The sequence below is a fragment of the Podarcis tiliguerta genome (assembly GCF_965153285.1).
Source record: "Podarcis tiliguerta genome assembly, chromosome: Z".
NCBI classification, from domain to species: domain Eukaryota; kingdom Metazoa; phylum Chordata; class Lepidosauria; order Squamata; family Lacertidae; genus Podarcis; species Podarcis tiliguerta.
Genome location: NC_139553.1, coordinates 38,317,143 through 38,338,780, shown reverse-complemented (window position 1 = coordinate 38,338,780; position 21,638 = coordinate 38,317,143). Strand labels below are relative to the sequence as shown.

At 44.8% G+C, this 21,638-nt stretch overlaps 1 protein-coding gene across 4 annotated transcripts in view; it reads left to right on the top strand.

Moving 5' to 3' along the window:
- The window catches only part of KLHL4 (kelch like family member 4), a 45,280-nt gene extending 24,230 nt beyond the window's left edge, over positions 1 to 21,050 (top strand). Inside the window, exons 5-13 of one of the 4 annotated variants that reach the window (XM_083422281.1) lie at positions 3,530 to 3,742; positions 5,364 to 5,550; positions 8,560 to 8,784; positions 9,430 to 9,592; positions 10,505 to 10,717; positions 12,705 to 12,876; positions 13,971 to 14,245; positions 14,294 to 16,527; positions 17,686 to 21,050. In XM_083422281.1, coding sequence (XP_083278407.1) covers positions 3,530 to 3,742; positions 5,364 to 5,550; positions 8,560 to 8,784; positions 9,430 to 9,592; positions 10,505 to 10,717; positions 12,705 to 12,876; positions 13,971 to 14,030 — 1,233 coding nt within the window. In that variant the 3' untranslated portion in view covers positions 14,031 to 14,245; positions 14,294 to 16,527; positions 17,686 to 21,050. Of the gene's footprint in view, positions 1 to 3,529; positions 3,743 to 5,363; positions 5,551 to 8,559; positions 8,785 to 9,429; positions 9,593 to 10,504; positions 10,718 to 12,704; positions 12,877 to 13,970; positions 17,362 to 17,624 lie in introns of all 4 variants that reach the window. The other 3 variants (XM_083422280.1, XM_083422282.1, XM_083422279.1) reach the window with 3 other exon arrangements.
- The last annotated feature ends 588 nt before the right edge of the window (positions 21,051 to 21,638 follow it).

Here is a 21,638-nt window from a genome sequence, read left to right as displayed (position 1 = left end):
CCCGGTTCATTTCCCAACTTTTCCAGGTGGGGCTGAAATCTTAGAGAGCTGATGCTAAGCAGCCGCCAGATGGACTGTTGGTATCTGACTTTGTATAAGGCAGCTTCCAATATTCCTAAATCATCCAACCTCACAACATTATGTAGGCCTTCTGCTCAATCCCAACCCGACTGCCCCAAAGACTGATCAACATAATGCAGCGGAATGAGGTGGTAAAAAAGTGGAATAGCCCAGAGGTGGCAAAATGGACCCTGCCATTTCAATCAGCATGCGCTAGGGGGAATACTGTATCTGAAAACTTACATATATTCAACAATAACAACAACCCCAAGCACTCTGCAGTTAGAAAACACAGCAAGCAGTGGGCTACAGTTCATGTCCCTGATGTGTCTGATGCCTATTTGAAGGGAGGGTTGAAGGAATCTTTACAAAATAGCTTCTTCTCCCTCCCCCGCATGCTTCCTAAAGAGGTACAGTCCACTCTTCCATCACACTCACTGCATTTGCATACCCGCCAAGTGTCCTGGAAAAAAATGGAAAATCCTGTTTTTTTGTGCAAGACCACAGTTGCCATTTTGGGTGCCATGATCTTGCGAGTTCTTGCACAACGCTCACACTGGAGAAAAAGCATTTTGGTTGGGGCTGCAATCTTGTGCGGCATCCCAAAATGTGTGTGAGAGATCGCACCCTGAAAAAGTGGTTTTTTCAGGGTGAGATTCCGGCGCGGTTCACGTGACTCGCCCGGGAGCACCCATCCAGGAAGATGCACATCCCAGTTTTTGATCTGAAAAAGTTGGCTGTTATGCATTTGTAGCTCCCTAGGTCTCATCAGGACTGGCATGTCCTCAGGTCGTGATGGAAAGGGCTTGGTACAAGAGCCCATCTGCCTGACTCAATTTAATCTGAAGAGGTTTTTTTAATTTGCGACTGAGCTAATCGATTAGATGCACCGATTAAAACCATTCAAGCCTCTTCACTTCTACATTTCATCTTTTTTCAAAGAGCAAAAGGATGCCCTCTCCCCTCCCTCCTGTTTCAAGATGATAGGGCAAACGAAGGCTAGAATCCTCTTTCAACTGTCAATAAAGACAGCGGTTCCCCAAAGAGCACATTAGCTGTGGGTGGGGTTTGATGCCTTTGGTGGCAAGGAAAACACAGTGGTGCTTTTCAGAAAGGGAGCAAATGACTGGGTGTGATGGGGAGCTGGAACAAGCGGATATGTGAAAAATATCTATAATCTGAGGAGCAGAGAAGAGCGTATACACTGTTGCCCATACCCCAGTGATTCAAAGCAGAGGAAGGAACAATTGAGACATGAGGTGAGAAAGAGGAAGCCTGCTGCGAAATAAAATCTAGGTATAAATATTGCAGAGGGAAAGAGTTGAGAGACCAGACCCTCTTCGAATGCACAAAGAGTGACAATTCCTGGGTCTGAATGTGAAATGAAAGTGATGTGAGGCTGGGCACAAGCTCAACCCAAGTTGCTGTTTGATTCAAAAGCAGCTTAAATCCCTGTGAAGCAAAATAAGAGAATTTCCATGGTTTTTGAAGCCACCAAGGTGAGTTAAACTGGAGCGTACACACTGCTGCTGATTTTTTATGACCCATGGTGGTGGTATTAAGGTGTGCAAGGCACTGGCTGCATAGACTTCTGGATGGGTTGTAGGCCCTCTGCTCTTGGGGTGGGGGGCAGCTGAGTCCTCACACCTTCACTTGTAGAGCATCAGGAAGGTGCTTACCCTAGATCAGGCTTCCTCAACCTTGGCCCTCCAGATGTTTTGAGACTATAACTCCCACCATCCCTGACCACTGGTCTTGCTAGCTAGGGATTGTGGGAGTTGTAGGCCAAAAACATCTGGAGGGCCGAGGTTGAGGAAGCCTGCTCTAGATACACCAGGAATTAAGTGAATGCTGGGCCATTAGGGCAAATGGAGAAATGCCCCACCAACCTCGGTCTGCCCTCAGCCAGCCCCCACTTATTTCCCTACTTCCCTATTTCCCAGGGAGTGGCACAGACTGCTGGATCTCCCCTCCTTACTTTCAGTGCTGCCCTTGTAGAACTCAGTAGGGAGGAGGAAAATGGGGGCAGAGAAAGAATTAGTTGTCTCTGTTGTTGGCGATGGTTCTACCTACTATCTTCCACCCTACCAGGCCCAATGGGCAAACACTGCTATGATTCCATCTAGCTCATCATTGTCAACAGGCATGAGAATGAGGAGAGTGACTCTCAGCAATAAACACTCAATGGATATATGAAGCAGCCTCTAAAAAGTCCTGTGAGAAAAGATCATTATTATTTTAGCTTTGTTGTTACTGATGTGAACTATTAACAGTCTCCTATCTGGGAAACTTGCTTCAACAAGCAAGAAACTGTTTACAGTCATACCTCATGTTATGGATGCTTCAGGTTACGTGTTTTTGGGTTGTGGATTGCAGGAAACCTGGAAGTACCAGAACGCATGTGCAGAAGTGCCAAATCGTGACAGCGCCTGCACAGACATGATGCTTCAGGATGTTAACGCTGCGGGTTGCAGACATGCCTCCATCATGGATTATGTCTGCAATCCGAGGTTCCACTGTACTATAAACAGCTTGTGGTATTTCTTAAGATCATAGCATCTGAGTAGGGATTAATTCTGCATAGTTTTTAATCAGTTCATATAACTGATTAATGAAATGCTGCACTCCTACTTTATCCTAGAAATGTTAGCAAAAATATTGCATCCAGAGCTCAGAACTCCAGCTGAAGCATATTTCTCCAGAGACTTGGTTGGGGTCAGGCAAGGAAAGTATGGAGTGAGGAGTTACCTCTTTATTGTCAAAAGTACCCTTATAAGTTAGGCAAAGACATCCCTGTGTCTCTCAGCTCCTCCTAGGTGTGCATCAGATGAGGCATTTGCCACAAGAGAGAGGCCTTGTCCCAATCTCATCTTAAGTATCTTCCCCACTAGAGTTGCAGGCAAGCAGGTGAAGACTCCACCTGCATATAATCTGCTTCTGCTCCTCCCACTTCAGTCCTCTTCTGGTCCTGGGAGAGTGTGGAATAGGAGAGGTGAAGGCAGGAGGAGGTGGTGAGGAAGCCCTTGACTCTATGCCAGCTGGACCTCTCTCTCCCTCCTCTGCATCTGCACCTGTTCTTCAACCTCCAATCCTGCATCTTCTCCTGCTTCTGACTTTCAATCTCTTGGCTTTTACAGGCTCCCTCAGATCACTGTCCCCTTCTTCCAAGTCAGTCTCCAACCCTCCTTCTCCTGATGCTCACTCTTCAGTATCCAGCCACCACTCCCCAGCGTCCAGCCAGGCCCTGACACTAGAGTTAGAAGAAAGTAGGCTGCTTGTAATTGCAATAGTATCCTCTCTGAGCCTCTAGGCTCATATGGGATAAAAGGCAGTGTGAAGGAAATTCTTGGGGGTTGGGCTAGGTGATGTTCAGTGTACCCTTCCAGCTCTACAATTCTATGATTCTATGAATGAACAAATATGTAAAATGCAGATGCCATGCTAAGTTATGTTTTACTCCCTTCATTAGGAACACTTCACTGAGGTAATAAAGAACCAGGAATTTCTCTTGCTGCCTGCTGGTGAAATTGCTAAGCTCCTGTCAAGTGATGACATCAATGTCCCAGATGAAGAATCCATATTCAAGGCACTGATGTTGTGGGTTCGGCACGACTTGCAACCCAGGCAGCGGGAGCTCGGAATGCTTCTCTCCTACATCCGATTGCCTTTGCTGTCCCCACAGGTAGGCCTCTGGATAGAATGCCTGAGAAATTTGATTTCTATGAATCCTTATGCACACTGACCTGATCCACACCTCCAGGGTAAATGTGTTGCTTGAAACATCATTATCCTGCCGAATTTGTGCTTCCCTATATTTTGTGATACAGTTTTCAGCTCCAAACCTCCTGTTGTTATGACTGTTATTAATTTTTATTTCAACTTATTTTGAACCTACTCTTTATTGGTCACACAATCCTGGAGCGAGCAATCACATTTCAAATAATATTTCATTGAAATGCACCTAATGTGAAAATCAAACCCTACACTAGCAACTAGGACTGAGTGAGAAATTTGATTCAGATGACACTGAAATGTGAAGCCTACCTAATCTGCAGTTTCTGAAACAGCATGTGAACTGAAACACAACCATATTTGAAATTCAAAGTTGCATGAATTTTGCAATGAAGGTCTCCAGCCAAGTAATGTGCAAAAAGTCATATACTCACGTATATTTCAAATGCATATATATAGAGATATTTGTTATTAAAAATGCACTGTATTAGGGGAAATTGCTTTGCAAAATGTAACGAGGGGGGGTTGTAGAAAAGTATAAAAATGTGTATATTGGAATACATTTTAATAAAATGTTGATGAACCCCTCACAATCTGATGTGGAAATGTGGATAAAAACTGAAGCTGACATATTTGTTATATCAGCCAAATGAGGGCACCATTCTAATAAAAGAATTGGATGAATGGCCATGTTTCTACCTTTGGTATTGCTTGCACCTAGTAAAAACCTTCTGCTGGCAATTAGTTCAGTTTAATGTTGGAAAGCCCCCTCCCCAAGGATGACAATGAGACTGTATTCCTTTCATTAGAAGACAATAGGGATATGTCAACAATTCTGGCACTTAGGTTGGAGCCAAAGCTGGAGGCATCAGAGAGTAGAAGCTGGCCAGGTCTGGTGGTAAATCACATGGCACCTCCCATTGGAGACCAGGCTGTGCTTGTGTGAGAAACTGCAAGTGCAATTGTTTCCTATAATTCCCCCATCCAGACACCCCAATAGTATCATAGGATCATCAGACCATGGGGAAGTGCTTTGGTAATGCATTGAGGAGGTCAAATTCTGGGGATAAGAGATGGGAGACAATCTTCCAAGCTATGATAATAAGGTTGAGGATGATAGGGAGTGGGATTTGGTTGTAGGAAGCTTGACAGCAGTTCCCCAAGCTAGGAGTCAGCATGGTTAGGCATCTATTGGAGTTCATGCTCTAGCAAAGAAGTTCACTGCTGACCTGCCAACTTCATTCCCCAAAATTGCAGTTGAATTCCAACATTTTGTTTAATCTTGTGTGTGCAAACTAATATGCATAGAAGCCCATGCAACCTGAATCCTGGGTCCTGTTGGCCCACTGGCCAACTCTTTCCTCCCTTAGCCAGCTCCAGGTGTGGAAGAGGAGGAGGATCAGTAGCAGCAACACCAGCCGCAAGGAGGATTTCTGATGGCTGTCTCAGGGTCCCCACTAATTATTATGATGCCCTGTGGCTCTTAACATCTAGAGAAAGACTTGGCTGATATATCTAGAAATGACCTTTTGATTACATCAATATGAACACCAAGACTTTGTATGTCTCAGCTATTAGCAGATCTGGAAAACAGCCCCATGTTCACTGATGACCTTGAGTGCCAGAAACTTCTCATGGAAGCAATGAAGTATCACCTGCTACCAGAAAGGAGGTCTATGATGCAGAGTCCTCGTACTAAGCCTAGGAAGTCCACCGTGGGCTCTCTCTATGCTGTGGGGGGTATGGATGCCACCAAAGGTAAACTGACAAAGTGACCTCTGGCCTATGAAAACTTAGTTCACTATAAATGTAGTTAGCATGTAAGGATGTAAGGATGGGGTAGCCAACATGCTATTCTCCCGATGTTTTGGACTACAACTCCCACTATCCCTAATCATTTATTATGCTGACTGGAGATGATGACAGCTATAGCCCAAAGCACCTGGCAGGTACCCACTGGCTACTCCTGGTACAAAGCCAGGATAGGGAATCTGGGTCTCTCCAGATGTTGGACTCCAACCATCATTGACCATTGGAGATTATCGATGAGGATGAGCACAACTGTGGCAACAGTTTAGATGAACTACAGAAGATCGATATTAGCAAGCTGTGCTCTGACTACTAGATCGCTCAGAACTCAATTCCTTTGCCTTTTGAGAGGCTACCAGGCACTGCCTATACAATTCCATGTACATTTTCACATCACAGGCATCATGGGATGGTGAAAAGAGTACTGGGCTTGGAATGGGGAGATCAGTTCAGACTAGGATGGGCAGATGCAAAAGAGGACAGGGCCCCTGTATTTAAATAGTTGTGTAGAAAAGGGAATTTTAGCAAGTGTGGTGACCTCTTCTACACAACTATGAGAGGAGCCCTGCCCTCTTGCATCTTCTTTCACCAGCTTCAGCTAGGAAGACAGCTATGCCCAGTTGTCCACACAAAGTTGGATTACTGCAATGTGCTCTATACGGGACTACCCTTGAAGTGGCTCCGCAGGCTACAGCTGGTGCAAAACCTGGTGACTAGGTTGCTTGTGAGGGCAAACTACCACTGGCAATCTGCTACTGGGTCAGGTTCAAGGTGTTGTTACTATCATAAAAGACCCTCTACAACTCCGGACCAGGTGACTTGAGAGACCAACTTATCCATTATATACTCAGCAGGCCACTGTGGTCTGTGGGGGAGCTTCTCCTTCAGGTTTCAAAGATACTCTGTAGAACATCACTCCTGTCGAGATATAACAGGTGACCACTATCTGCACTTTGGGACATTTTTGTTTCCCAGCTGGAAGTATGCTTATTTTGTATTTTATTGCATTTTGTACACTGCCTTGAGACATAATGTGTGTGGAACGCCCATAATTTAATATAATCGCCATCAGCACCAACCACCCCACCTTAATTAGAAGGCAACTTCCTGTGTTTACTAATCTACCTTCACATTATTATTACTATTGATTTATTAATATCCTTATAAACAACTGTCTCAAAGCAATTTACACCAAATATATTTTAAAACAGATAAAAATACAAAAACATACAAAGTAGACACTCATGGTAAAGACCCATTCATCCAGATGGGAAAGCCCATCAGAGCAAGATGGTCTTAAATTGTTTCTGGAAAGTGCAGATAGCTGGCACCTGTTGCATCTTGACAAGAATGATGATCCGCGGAACTGGGTAGCCACACTAAAAGCCCTGCTCCAAATTACACCTTGCATATTTTAGTATCGCCAAGCTATGACCCTTTGCCTCCTCCACCAGGTATTGCTAATTCTGCATACAGTATTTTGAATCTTCAACAGGGAATGCAGGTGTAAGCTCTGGAAGATAAGGCAATTCACATATAAACCAAAGCCTATCCGATTCCATCTGCCACTTTTAAAGTGCCACACTTTTTTTTTTTTTTAAGGGAACCTTACCCCCACAGCATACAACCCACAGAAAAGCAATTATTCAAAGAGATTGTAGTGTTACTTGCTACTGCAGAAATTGCTAGCAAGATTGGATGTTTGAACTAATTTCAAACACGCCGTCTTGCCACCATATTACATTTCGTTATATGGAATGAATATTAACATTATTCAGATACAGTTGCTCACACTGCTCCCAAGGTAAAAAAAAGGAAAAAGGAAAAAAGCACAGCACTTTAGATCCTCAGGATGAAGGGGAGAAAATGGTTTGGATTGCATTGTGTTTCTTGTGCAATCATAATGGACACATAGGAGATTGAAGCTGAAGTCCGAGCCTTAAGATCTTTGCTTTAGTGGCTGACCTTTAGAATTGAATGGACAGGAGTGGAATGAATTAGAATTAATTGGAATTTCACAGTTGAAAATAGCAACACCGGTTGCCTCGCTTCAGAAAGGATATTGTAGAGCTGGAAAAGGTTCAGAAAAGGGCAACCAAAACCATCAAGGGATTGGTGCAACTTCCCTCTGAGGAAAGGTTACAACTTCTGGGGCATTTTAGTTGAGAGAAAAGGCTGGTAAGAGGTGAAATTATAGAAGTTGGTAAAATTATGGATGTCAGGGAAAGTGGACAGAGTAAAGTTTTTTGTCCCTTTCTCATGACCCCAGAATTCAGGGACACTCAGTGAAGCTGAATGTTGGAAGACAAAAGAAAATACTTCTTTACACTGTTAAACAATGGAATCGCCACCAACTAGGGTGGATTTAAAAGAGAAATTCAAGAAGATAAGACTATCCCTGTCTACTAGTTGTGATGGCTGCTGTTCTCAGGCCCTGCTTGTGGGCTTCACATAGACATCTGGTTGGCCTGATCCTGCTCCCTCTCTCTTTTTATCCCTTTACAAAAAGATTAAAAAACACCATGCACCACTCAGTCTGTTAATATATCCCTAGCTACAAGGTATGAGTCTTGGGTGTTTACCACTCTACTTTTCCAGCCTATTTCTGCATGCATGTAGTTCATTTTCCACACTCTGTTACTTGTCACTGCTACACATTGCCACACCATAATTTTAGAATTTTGACCAGTTCCTATCCTTGAAGCAAACTCTAAAAAAACTTCTTAACCACCAAGTATTTAATGGTGCCTTGCACTTCCATGTATTTCAAGCACAAATACTTTCCATGTATTTTACGTACAAATTCTCAAGATATCTCAGTTATATAAGTGGTTAAAATTGGCTGCTCATGATCTCCAAACAGTGTCAGCGATATCACTGAATGTTCATGAATATTCCATTGCCACCACTATTCTGTAAGATTCTCCTTCAAATTCACTATTCATATATTTTCAACAGGCACTACCACCATTGAGAAATACGACTTGAGGACAAACAGCTGGATCCAAATTGGAACCATGAATGGAAGGCGGCTACAGTTCGGGGTTGCTGTGATTGACAACAAGCTGTACATTGTAGGAGGAAGAGATGGCCTGAAAACATCCAATACAGTCGAATGTTTCAATCCAGTAACCAAAGCCTGGACTGTGATGCCCCCAATGTCAACCCACAGGCATGGTTTAGGTAAGAGCACTTGCAAAATTATCTTCTACTTAAACTGACAATGACAGTTTGTCACACATTAAACATGCACTTGCCGTGCAATGATTCTCCAGAGACCTCTACCTGAGAACAGGTCTACCCATACCTTGAGAACAGGTCTATGTATTCCTAGCCATCCCTTGACATTAGATGCATGTGTGAATGGAACACTGTGATTCAATGATCACAGTAAGAGCTTTCCGATCATAGCTCAAACACAACAACTTGGATCCAGCGTTGGTGGAAATCAGAACTACATGTGTTACTGGGCTTTCCAAGCCCTCTTCTTCACTGCAATTATTACAAAGAGAATGTTTTGAGTACACACACAGAGTTAAAAATGGGATGGAATGCACTGTATGAAACAGACATGGTAGCCAAGTGAAGACTACTCCACAGCCATGAAGCTTCACAGGCTGTTCGCAGCCCCAGAGATTCCTTGTCCTGTATTGTTGCATGAATTTCAGTGTTGTGTTTTGTTGTATGCCTGTTATGCCAGTTATCCACCATATGGCTCTACTGGGTGGATGGCAGGGTGTAGGTGAGGAACACGAATACGTAATTAAACAAATGTTACTCTACATTAATATCTACTACTTTCCTCCCAACTCTGATTTTCACCCAAAGGTGTAGCAATGCTTGAAGGGCCAATGTATGCAGTTGGAGGCCACGATGGATGGAGTTACCTCAACACGGTGGAAAGATGGGACCCTCAGGCCCGGCAGTGGAATTACGTCGCAAGCATGGCAACGCCAAGGAGCACTGTGGGGGTTGCAGCACTGAACAGCAAGTACGCACAACACTCACAGATAAGCTCAGTTGATTAGACTGTGTTGCCGATAATGCCAAGGTTTCAGGTTTGATCCCTGTATGGGATAGCTGCATTGTAGGGGGTCGAACAAGATGACCCTCAGTGTCTCTTCCAACCATAGCTGTCAACCTCCCCCTTTTTTGCGGGAAATCCCCTTATTCCAGCGCTGCTTCCCGCTGCTATCCCAGATTGTTAGATATCCCGTAGACTGTCCCCGGGACAGGTGAGGCTGCTGATCCCTTATTTTTGAGGCTGCTGATCCCTTATTTTTTGAGGCTGCTGATCCCTTATTGGCCTTTGGCCTTTGTTGTACTGCATCCCCCACCCATCACCCTTAAGCATTGGCCATGCTGGCAACACCTGATGGGAGTTCAACAACATGTTTAGCATGTTTAGCCTGGAGAAGAGGAGGTTAAGGGGTGATATGACAGCCATGTTCAAATATATAAAAGGATGTCACATAGAGGAGGGAGAAAGGTTGTTTTCTGCTGCTCCAGAGAAGCGGACACGGAGCAATGGATCCAAACTACAAGAAAGAAGATTCCACCTAAACATTAGGAAGAACTTCCTGACAGTAAGAGCTGTTCGACAGTGGAATTTGCTGCCAAGGAGTGTGGTGGAGTCTCCTTCTTTGGAGGTCTTTAAGCAGAGGCTTGACAACCATATGTCTGGAGTGCTCTGATGGTGTTTCCTGCTTGGCAGGGGGTTGGACTCGATGGCCCTTGTGGTCTCTTCCAACTCTATGATTCTATGATAACATCTGGAGGCCCACATATTCTACATCCTTGTTGTAGAGCAAGATGAACCGATGGCATGCTTCCTGTGTCCTTCCTTCAAAATGTGGGCAATTAGACAAGATGCCTTCATGTCTTGCTTGTCTTGCTGTTATAGGTTGTATGCTGTTGGCGGGCGAGACGGCAGCTCCTGCCTGAAGTCCATGGAGTGCTTTGACCCCCACACAAACAAGTGGAGCATGTGCGCATCCATGTCAAAGCGGCGTGGAGGGGTTGGTGTTGCAACCTACAACGGGTTTCTCTATGCCGTGGGTGGCCATGATGCTCCTGCTTCGAATCACTGTTCTCGGCTTTCTGACTGCGTAGAAAGGTAGGGGCGTTTTTTAAAATTGTTACTGCATGTATATAAACCTCCTTTTCTTCAAGGAGGTCAAGGTGACATACAATATTCCCCAACTCCAACCCTATGAGGTAGTTCAGGATGAGAGAAGGTGACTGGCCCAACGTCACCCCAGTGAGGTTCATGCCCAGGTGGGGGTCTGGTCACCATCTCAGGCTGTAACCATTATGCCACACAGCATAAAGGAATTAAATGGTTGAAATCTTCCTTTGTGCATTGAAACAGATGTTTTAGGTTTAAACAACATGCTGGGTTTATCAGGTATTCGCCAGAGAAAGTAATTTAGTAAATTAACAAAATTAGGGATGCAGTTGGAGGGCCTCCCAAAGAATGAAAGTTAAAATTAGGGAGGTGATCATACTCTACCTGTGTGCCGCTTCGTAAATTGATAGATTCTTTTTGGAGGTGCGGAACTTTCTGGAAGCCACATATGTGGGCAGGACGATCAGGGCCGTCTTAAGCATATCCAGCACCGTGGTGCAAAGATCCCTCTGGCTTCCCCCCTTTCCCAGAGTTGTCAACCTTTCCCCAAGCCTCTGCGGGGATCGCTCTCCTCCCGCGGAGGCTTGGGAGGCAAGCTGCATGCCCGCCAGCCATATGGTTGACGGGGCACAGCTGGCAGCTGTGCAGGGAAAGGGGAGGCCGCCGGCAAAGCCATGCAGCTCCCCCACTCACTAGGGGCACCCCTGAGAGGCCAGCGCCCTGGTGCAACGTGCCAGTAAACCCAATAGGAATGGCTCTGAGGACCATAAGCAACAATGCACATAAAATCGACATTTATACAGTAGGCTAGGTCCTACACACATGCGCACACTCTTCTTTATTTTCCTTCCATGGTAGCGAGAAGCAGGATCTGTATTCGAGGACATATTCAAGGCAGGCAAAAACACTCAAGGAGGATGCAAAACAGAGTCAGTGGCGGATAGGGGAGAAGTCCTGAGGCCCAGGCTGAGAGGCTTGGAGGTCTGAATTTGGGCCTGAGGTTTCCCACCCCTGATTTATCTGAAGCAAATGCTGCTTCTCTTAATTCCAGATGTATGCTGTATGCACACTTTCCATCTAACAATGAATGGTAGCTTTGATTTATTAAACTGCAAAAGGCTTCTATACTAAGAATCCATCAATTTCTTCAAAAGGCGGCTTGCTGATATCTAAAAATTCCTTAAAGCGTGCACAGACTAAAACATTTCTATGAATTATTATAGCCATCCAGCAAATAGTAATAATAATAATAACAATAAATGCTTGGCTTTTTCTTGAGACATTTGCTTGATGTCCTCTAAACGGAAAGGGAATAAAGAATGGGTGATTGGCTGCCACTGTTGCTGCTGCATGCTTCAACTCAGTCATTTTATATTGTGACTAAGAAGAAAGGACTAGATCATAAGTCAAGTGTGCCATCTTGTGGCTGCAGGAAGCATGATTATATTTCTTACTTTCTCATGGCTCAATATGGAGTCTTGAGAACCTTTACCAGCTCAGGTTTGGGGGACTGGGTGTGGGGAGAAGTTTCCTCAAAGCAGTGTCACTCCTGCCTCTTAATCTGGATGCCCTTGTTTTCTCTTTGATTACGCTTTGCTGCTGCTAGGTATACCTACTGCCCCAATGCCATCGATTCCTTCCTCCCAGATGGCAAACGTTGCTTCCTTTTCCTGCCCTCACTCTGAATATTCTACCCTGAAGCCAAATCAGAGTGAGGGCACAAGTGGGATGTGACATGTCCTGTCTAGAGAGGAAGAAACAGAAGGAACTTTGCAGGGGTGGGGAGGGGAAAGAGAAAGTATCATGTAGTATAAGAGATGAAGATGAATGCTACTGGGTATTTAATTCACCCTCTTCAATTTCCCCGCCCAAATCACCAAAATGGCCCCTTCCAATGGGGTACTGCAGCTGAAGGAGGCATTTAAGCTTAGTTATTTTATTTATTTATCTATTCTGCCATACCTAAATGCTCTAGGTATGATCCGAAAACAGACACTTGGACCACTGTAGCACCTTTGAGCGTACCCCGTGATGCTGTTGGGATCTGTCCTCTTGGAGACAGGTTGTACGCAGTGGGTGGTTACGATGGACAAACCTACCTGGATACGGTGGAATCTTATGATGCACAAAACAATGAATGGATAGAGGTAATTTGCTTGTTATTGCATTTATATTCTGCTTTCCCTCCAAGTAGCTCAAGCTGCTTTACATGGTTCTCCTAACCTCCGCTTTTTGTTCTCACAACAACCCTGTGGGATAAATTATCCCGAGAAGATGGTGGCTAGCTTTATGGCTGAGTGAATCTAGCCTGCTTACAGCTACACTACCCAACACTGTCTTGCCTATTGCCACTAACCAAGAAATGCCCACCTGTCTCGATTGCTCTTCCAGATGTACCAACCCCAACTGCTCCAGGGTCTCCCTTTCCCTCAAATGTTTCCCTGGCTGCCCCTTCTGCTTGAGCCTGACTCCCAAGATACCTCAAGCGCAATTATCCTGTAAAGCCTTTGGTACAAGCCTTTAAGTCCTTACTCTACACAGAAACAGAACTTTAGTGTCTGTGCATTTCTCCCATATTAGTTACTTTGCCCAAGTCTTCCTCCCCCCCCGTCAAAGTTTACATTGTAAGGGTCTTAGGGCAGGGATCTACCTTTTTGTCTATGTTCCTCTGTAAGGCAATTAATAGATAAGCAGCAGTTTTTAAGCAGAGGTTATATGGCCATCTTTCAGGGATTCCCCAAAAAGTACCCCTCCTTTAACACCCCATACACCCCAACAATAGCCCTAGCAATAGCAACATACAGTGGTACCTCTAGTTGTGGACACAATCTGTTCCGGGGTGCCGTTTGCACCCCAAAAAGTCTGCAACTAGAGTGGCGCTTCTGCGCAAGCGCGGAGCACGATAGAGCAGTTCTGCGCATGTGCGAAGCGTGCAGAACACTTCTGCGTATGCGCGTGGGGTTTGCTGTGTTCGCAAGCCAAAAAGACCCAACATGAACCTAAAGCAACACGAGGTATGACTGTAGTATTTAGAGGGAAATTACATGCTGTTCTTAATTAATTTAGATCATGGCTGGGGAAACTTTCACCCTCGAGGTGATGCTGGGCTCCCACCATCCTTGGCCTGGAACCCAGATGGAGTTCGGGTTTGACATCCAAAGAGCAGCAGTCCCCCTCCCACCAATTCAGAATGGCATGTTAGGTGGATTTAACAGAGCACATTCTGGTTGTTGTTTTTTAGGAAGTTCCAGTCAATATAGGAAGAGCCGGCGCCTGTGTTGTAGTCGTGAAGCTGCCATAACAGAGCATTTCCAGGTGTGAAATATTAATAAGAAGCATGGCAGAAGAGGAGATGCATCCTTGAAAACAACACAAAGCGCTTCCACTACAGGAGGAGGAAAGACAAGGATGAGCCTGTGTGGAGCCTGAGCACGAAAATCACATTTTCTGCATTCCAAAGACACACTTGGCAGGTGTTTGATCATCATGGGTGATGTTAATCTCTATCTGTAGGGAGCATCTGGGTACACACTGTGCATCAATAGAGAGAGCCTCATTCTAAAGCAATTCTGTGTCAAGAGCAGCTGAGTGTGCAGCTGAAAAAGAAACCTGTATCTCCCCCCCTATAATTGCTTACACTTGCATTATAAGAACCCCTGGACAGCTTGATATGGAGAAGGAGGGCAGGGAGCCATGTGGAGAGTTGAATCCCTATTCCCTCACCAGAAAGGCGCCTTGTGTAGTCTCCTCCTCATGCACAAAGATACCTCTGCTGGGTCTTTTCTGCACCACTTAGCATCCATGAACAGTTGCCAGGTCCCCAGGACCTTGGCAGGGCTCATTGCTAATGCTTGCCTCTTTTGTGCTTTTTCAGGCTTTGCCCCTGGTTTCGATCACCATCAGTTAGCTGGATTTAGTTGCCCTTAAAGTTTCTCACAGTGCTCTTGACCTGGGGTCGTATTGCATATGGAAAAATGCAAGGGTAGCTAGGCAAAGCTGGCCAGTGCTGTGCGGAGCACTGCTACTGCAGCAAGATGTCCACTGATGGAAGGCAGTGCTGAGAGGACACAATGTTCAGGGCCACTTAATGCTTGAGCTGACCCTGATTCTTTGGATTCTGTGATAAATCTAGACCAGGAGTTGGCAACTTAGCACATGTTGGCACTGTGGTGGCTATGCAGCTATGGAATCCATGAGCATCCCCTGTCACTGTCCCCATGGTCATAAGGTAGCAAGGGGGGTTACTTTCTTCTCCTTCCAAAAGTACATACGGTTGAAGGAGGAAGTTGGAAAAGTGCCACTCTTTCTCACATCCTCTTTCAACTCTAAGATTTTTTTGTGTGTGTGTGTGTGATTCAGATTAATTATATTAGTTCTAACTTTGACCCAGAACCCTAGTAGAATCTCTCTCTCTGTGTGTGCGTGCGCACACATGTGTTTCATCTTTTTTGTCTTTGGGTGGGGAGGTGCTGATCTGGGAGAGGGTGAGAATGCAGCCCTTGCTCAAAATGTGGCCAATAGTCATAAAAAAGGGGTCAGTGGCTCCTAATATAGGCATTGCTTACGTATAACCCAATGTCTAGAAACAAGGTGGCTCCTATCTCTACCCTTCCTGAAGCATGTGCTGAGTTAAAGGGGGGAAGCAGATTGTGATTGCAGAAATAAAATACTTGGTAGGTTATAAGCAGCAACTCAATACGATACAATAATCTTTATTGTTATTGTCCCATACAGAACAACGAAATTGAAAAATCTACATAAAACATTCAAAACCTAACAGGCCTTCTATCCCAGCTATCCCAACCTAGTTAGCCCACTAAAAACTCTGATACCCTATTTTTAAATACAATATACTCTCATAGAGATTCCTTACACTGCGTTTAAAACCAAAATCGCATCTGGGTAGAAACTGTTTCTCAGGCGGCTAGTCCTAGTCTTTATAACCCTGTACCTTCTTCCAGAAGGCAGAAGCTGAAAGATATCATTTTTGGGGTGTGCACTATCCTGCACTATCTCTGCTGCTTTCTTATGGCACCTGGAAGCGTAGATTTGATCCAAGGCAGGAAGAGTGCACCCAATTATTCTCTCCGCAGTCTTGACAATGCTGGACAGCATTGTTTTTCCCCTAACCGTGCAGCTCCCAAACCACACGCACAGACCATAAGTTAATGCACTCTCCACAGTACAATGGTAAAATGCCATCAACATGTCCCTTGAGAGGTTGTTTTTCTGGAGGATTCTCAGAAAATATAACCTCTTATGCGCTCTCTTCATTAGGCCTTTGCTGTTTTCTCCCCAGGTTAGGTCATCTCGCAACTCCATTCCCATAAATTGAAACACCGAGACCCGTTCCACGAATTTCCCCTCAATAATAAGAGAACACTCAAATACAGTGTCACACTGATGTTCCTGGAATTGCTAATGGAAAAATGATTATAAGACATAATTATTATGGAAGTGGTCTTTGGTCTTTCTGAACACAGGACTCTGCTAGCATGGGCCCAGTTTTTGTTTTGCAAATGTATTATATGATTACCCTTGCTGCCCTCTTTTGTTTGCTTTCCTTCCTTCCTCTGACAGAAAAAAAAGTCACTGCAGTGCTGCTTCCACCCACATGAGGTCACGTGCTTCCGGTTCTTCAGTTGAGGACCAGTGTATTGCAAACGCATGATTGCAAATGCACCCAGAATCTCTCTGCTTTGTTGGGCAGAGACCTTAGCACCAAATAGAAGTCCTCAGGAGAAGGTGGTGCGATGGTGGCAAACCTTGTCAGTTGGGCCATCCATGCTGCTCCTACAGTTCTCCCACCTGCGGCAGATCAGCCTAGGCCCCTGCAAAGGGTTGCATGTCTTGCAAGCATCAGAGTGCTTAAAGAAGGGGTGGGGAGCCTCAGGCCCAAAAGGATCCAATGAGACCCTGCTCACTGGCATTGCATCACATCACATCTCCCTTGCTGAAATGTGCCATTGAACTCTGATAGTGCCTCTTGCTTGCTTGCCTGGATGGAGGATGCACAGGTGCCTATGTGCGTGTATAGAAACTAACTTACTGTACAAAGCTAGCTTTCCCATTCATTGACCTGCTCACTTTTGCCCCTGGTTCTGCATAGCCCAGGTCTGTGGCTCATAGAAGGTTGCCCCAGAAGTTCTTTGGCTCAGAAATGTTCCTCACCCCTGGTTTAAGTAAACACAACCAACACCCAAACCCTTCCCTAACAAAACATCACATACCATCAGCTTCAAGTCTTTCACTATGGTACCTCAGGAAGGTGGCAAGGTCCCAACATTGTCCCAACAGCTACATTGGCAAAGAAAAAGCGCTTTATATGTGTTTGTATATGCATTATAACGCTGTGACACTAGATGGCACTGTGGAGTTCTGCTTTTGCTAACCCGATTTGTCGTACAAAGTTTGCAATGCCTGGGATCTAGAATCACATAGAATTGTAAAGTTGGAAGGGACCCCAACGTAACCTAGTCATCTAATGCCAACTAAGGAATGTCAACTAAGGCATCCATGACAGGTGCCCATCCAACCTCTGTCAGAAAGAATCCTATAGACCGTAATCTGCTAGGGGTGCTGAGAGTTGTTGGGAGACCCCTATTCCCCTCACGGAGCTACAGTTATGGAATGTTTTAACAAGTACCGTATTTTTTGCTCTATAAGACTCACTCCCCCCCCCCCAAACAGTAAGGGGAAATGTGTGTGTGTCTTATCGAGCGAATGCAGGCTGTGCAGCTATCCCAGAAGCCAGAACAGCAAGAGAAGGGATCGCTGCTTTCACTGCACAGCGATCCCTCTTGTTGTTCTGGCTTCTGGGATTCAGAATATTTTTTTTCTTGTTTTCCTCCTCCAAAAACTAGGTGCGTCTTATGGTCTGGTGCGTCTTATAGAGCGAAAAATACGGTAATCTCTGTTCCCAGGGAACCATGGGAATTGTTATGTGAGAGGAGTAGGGGTCTCCTGACAACTTTCAGCACTCTTTAATAGTTCATAAGATTCTCTAGGAGGAGCCATGATTTGTTTAAAGTAGTATAATACAGATTTAATTGTATGGTGTTTGTGTCCTTAGTCCTACTCAACTCAGTGGGGCTTAACTTCTGAATAAACATTGGGCTGCCTAGGACATGCTACATCAGGAATAGGGAACCTCAGGCCACATGTGGCCCCCCAGGATTCTCTGTTTCACCCCCAGGATCACCTAGGCCACACCTCCTCCAAACCCACACTCCTTCACCTCCTTGCTTTGTTTTTGACTGGCTGGAATATGTCCTTGAACTCTGATCATGCCTCCTGCTCTGGTGGGTGGGGAACTGAGAGAGGTGTGTGAGTTTGTATAGAACCTAGCCTGCTGTATGAAGGTGAAATTCACATTTGCTGTTCTGGCCTGTTTTGCTTCTTTCCCTGCCTGCCACTGGCATGTGGCCCTTGGAAGGTTGCATAACAAAATGAATAGGTCCCTCTGGATAAATAAGGCATTCACGCCACTGCTTTGCATGTTAGAATGGCCATGGCCAGAGAAAGGAGACTGGGTTCATGTCTGTAGTCTTCTCCTATGTGCAACCTATATATGCACCAGTCCAGTGGTACCTCCTAGCTCCTAAAGAGTCTGGATGTACTTTGCACATGAAGTTTTGCACATGCTGAATAAGCATCAAGGGCAGGGCCAATGGCTGCAGTTCTGCTCCCCTTTCTTTGTACGTTGATTGAAATATGTAGAGTGTTCTTAAGAGGTTGTGTAGTGGGTGCAGCCCTCCAGAATCCAAAGTCTATATACCACCCAAAGCGAAACCTCTCTCTCTCTCTCTCTCTCTCTCTCTCTCTCTCTGAAGGATTTCTAATGAAGATGGCACATAAAACATAAGCTAAAAACCACACAGCTGCTATTATATTAGTCACCACATGCCCTATGATTCTCGGAATTGTCTTTCCTTTGCAAATCCATCTGTGAGAACCATTTTGAACCAATTTTGCTTCCTCTGGAATAATGGCTGTGGGTCGAGACCCTGTTGGCAGTGTGGCATTAATGTAATCGCATTTGCAGAATGAAACATACACAGGGGAACTATGTATATCATATTGATATGACAAGTCTGCGACCTCAGCTGTGGGGTGCAAACCTTGTGATGCATTCTGATAAATATTCTGTTAAGTTCAGAACTGGTGTGCTGCAGGGAACTACAGATCATTAAAATAAGTGTGTTTACACTTTAATTCCAAAAGATGCTGAATACTAAAGAAGGTGATTTGTTGAGCACTTGCTGTGGAAAGGAAAGGGCAAAGTACATAGGAACATAGAAAGCTGCTCTCCACTGAGTCAGATCTGGGAGCAGCTGTCCAGGGTTTTAGGCAGGGTGTCTTTCACAGCCCTAATGAGATATTGATATGTTCTTCCCAGTGGAGGCTGCTCCATCGGGGCAAATGGGGTCCTGCCCCATCAACCTCAGTCTGCCCTCACCCAGCCCCTACTCGCCTGCTTTCTTACTTGCACCTAGTCCAGGTGGTTGGCACAATTTCCTCCTCCTCCTCCTCCTCCTCCTCCTCCTCCTCCTCCTTACTCTCAGTCTTGACCCTGAAAAACTCAGTATGGAGGAGGATGAGGACAAAACCTAGAATTAGTTGTTTCTGCCTGCCACCAGCTGTGTCTCCATCTACTCTTGGCTAACCTGCCTTTTGTCCTATTTTGCACCAGCCATCACCTGGCACATGGGAAGATGATACTTGTGTGCTCTTCTGCCCTCCTCTTAACTTATACTGAATGGGCAGCAGATGTGTTCTTCTGAGGATATGAATGTGTAAAGGTCAGTATTTCCCACTCCAGTTGGCAGCAGCTCTCCAAGGCAAGGATCATTGTGAACAATGCTAACCTGAAGTCTATTTAACTGGAAGGGGTTATTTGTATGCCAAGCATTCTGTCACTGGCCCATGACTTTTCTCCATGAGAAAAGAATCCAAGAAAAATGGCGGATCTACTAAAGCGAATGCAGGGAACCTATGTATTTAGGAATTCCCTCTGTGCATCAGAATGTCGGGGAGGCTCTAACATAGGAACACAGAAAACTGCCTTAGAGCAGGTTGAACTGTTTGTCCATATAGTTCAGGGTTGTCTGTTTTGACTGGCAGCTGCTCTCCAGTGTCCCAGGCAACTAATGGTTCCCCACCCCCATACCAGCTACCCTGAAATGTACAGGGTAGGCACAGGGGTAGGCACCCCCCACCCCAATCTGCCTTCACATAGGTTCCCCATTGCCTGCCATCTTTCTTGCAGCCAGTGACTGGCAGCAACCGTTCAAGATTTCAGGCTGGGTTGGGGCCTCTGATACATACTTGGAGATGCTGAGAATTGAACCCGGGACATGCTCCACCCTGTGGAATGCCCTCGCATCAGATGTCAAGGAAATAAACAACTGTCCGACTTTTAGAAGACATCTGAAGGCAGCCCTGTTTAGGGAAGTTTTTAATGTTTGAAGTTTTATTTTGTTTTTAATGTTCTGTTGAAAGCCACCCAGAGTGGCTGGGGAAACCCAGCCAGATGGGTAATAAATTATTATTATTATTATTATTATTATCATCATCATCATCATCATCATCATCATAACCATCATAATCATCTACTAGTGAGCTACGGCCCTGCCATAAGGTTAACAACCTTAACTTAAGGGGACAAGTGAAATTCCTCTAGTGGGAGGGATTTGCTTCAAGGTCATCTAATTGCTGATCCCTACATTAGTGCTCAACACTGCCAGCCGTTATTGCTTTGAAATGAAGATACAGTGGTACCTCAGGTTATAAACACTTCGAGTTACAAACAAAGTAGCATCTCGGGTTGAGAACTTTCCCCCAGGATGAGAACGGAAATCACACACCAGTGGCATGGCAGCAGCGGGAGGCCCTATTAGCAAAAGCACGCCTCAGGTTAAGAACAGTTTCAGGTTAAGAACGGACCTCTGGAATGAATTAAGTTCATAACCTGAGGTACCATGTAATAGTTTATCATCAATGTAAGCACATGATGTATGCTTGGGCTGTGAACATGATGTATGCTCGGGTTGCGAACATGATCCGTGCAGGAAGCACGTCCGCAACCCACAGCGCCGCGTCTGCGCACGTGTGGGTTGTGATTTGGTGCTTCTGTGCACGCGCAAAGTGAGATTTAGTGGTTCTGCACACGTGTGAGCGCCAAAACCTGGAAGTAACCCGTTCTGGTACTTCCAGGTTTGGTGCGGTGCACAACCCGAAAACACGCAACCTGAAGTGTCTGTAACCCAAGGTATGACTGTAATCATCCCGTTATTAAGGAAAACAATGAAGTCATCCTAAATTTTTTTTAGAAATAATCCCGCTCCCCCAGAGAAAGAACAAAGCACATGCAGATATATTTCCTTTCATGTGCCAATCTATACAGTGTGTGTGTGTGTGTATTTCTGATTATTTCACCTGTTGCCATCATATAAGCAAGGGAATATTACACTGTATATAAGAAGCTTGGTCTGGTCTTTTGTTTGTTTGTTTTTTTTAAAAAAATAATTGAAATCATATGTGTTTACCCACATAATTTTGCAAGTTGACTTCCTCCCTTTTAAAAAGTTATTGTGACTTGGGGAAAAAAGAAAAAGTTTTACAAAAAAACCACAATGCTTTCTGAACCCTGTCGATGTGCAATTTTTTAAATAAACGATTTTTAAAATAATATTATACTATTTGCTGGACTTAGATAAGGAAAAAAAACACGTGCAGAACATGGAAGTATTTAGTGGGGGGTGGATAGTATATGGGAGGTGGGGAGGGAAGGGTGTGTGGTTGGTGTTGTGTTTTTTTTTTTATAAAAAATACTGATCCATTCAAACATTAAAAATACCTTATATTTATAGTGCGGCAAGTACAGCATGCAGTTGAAATAAAGTCTACT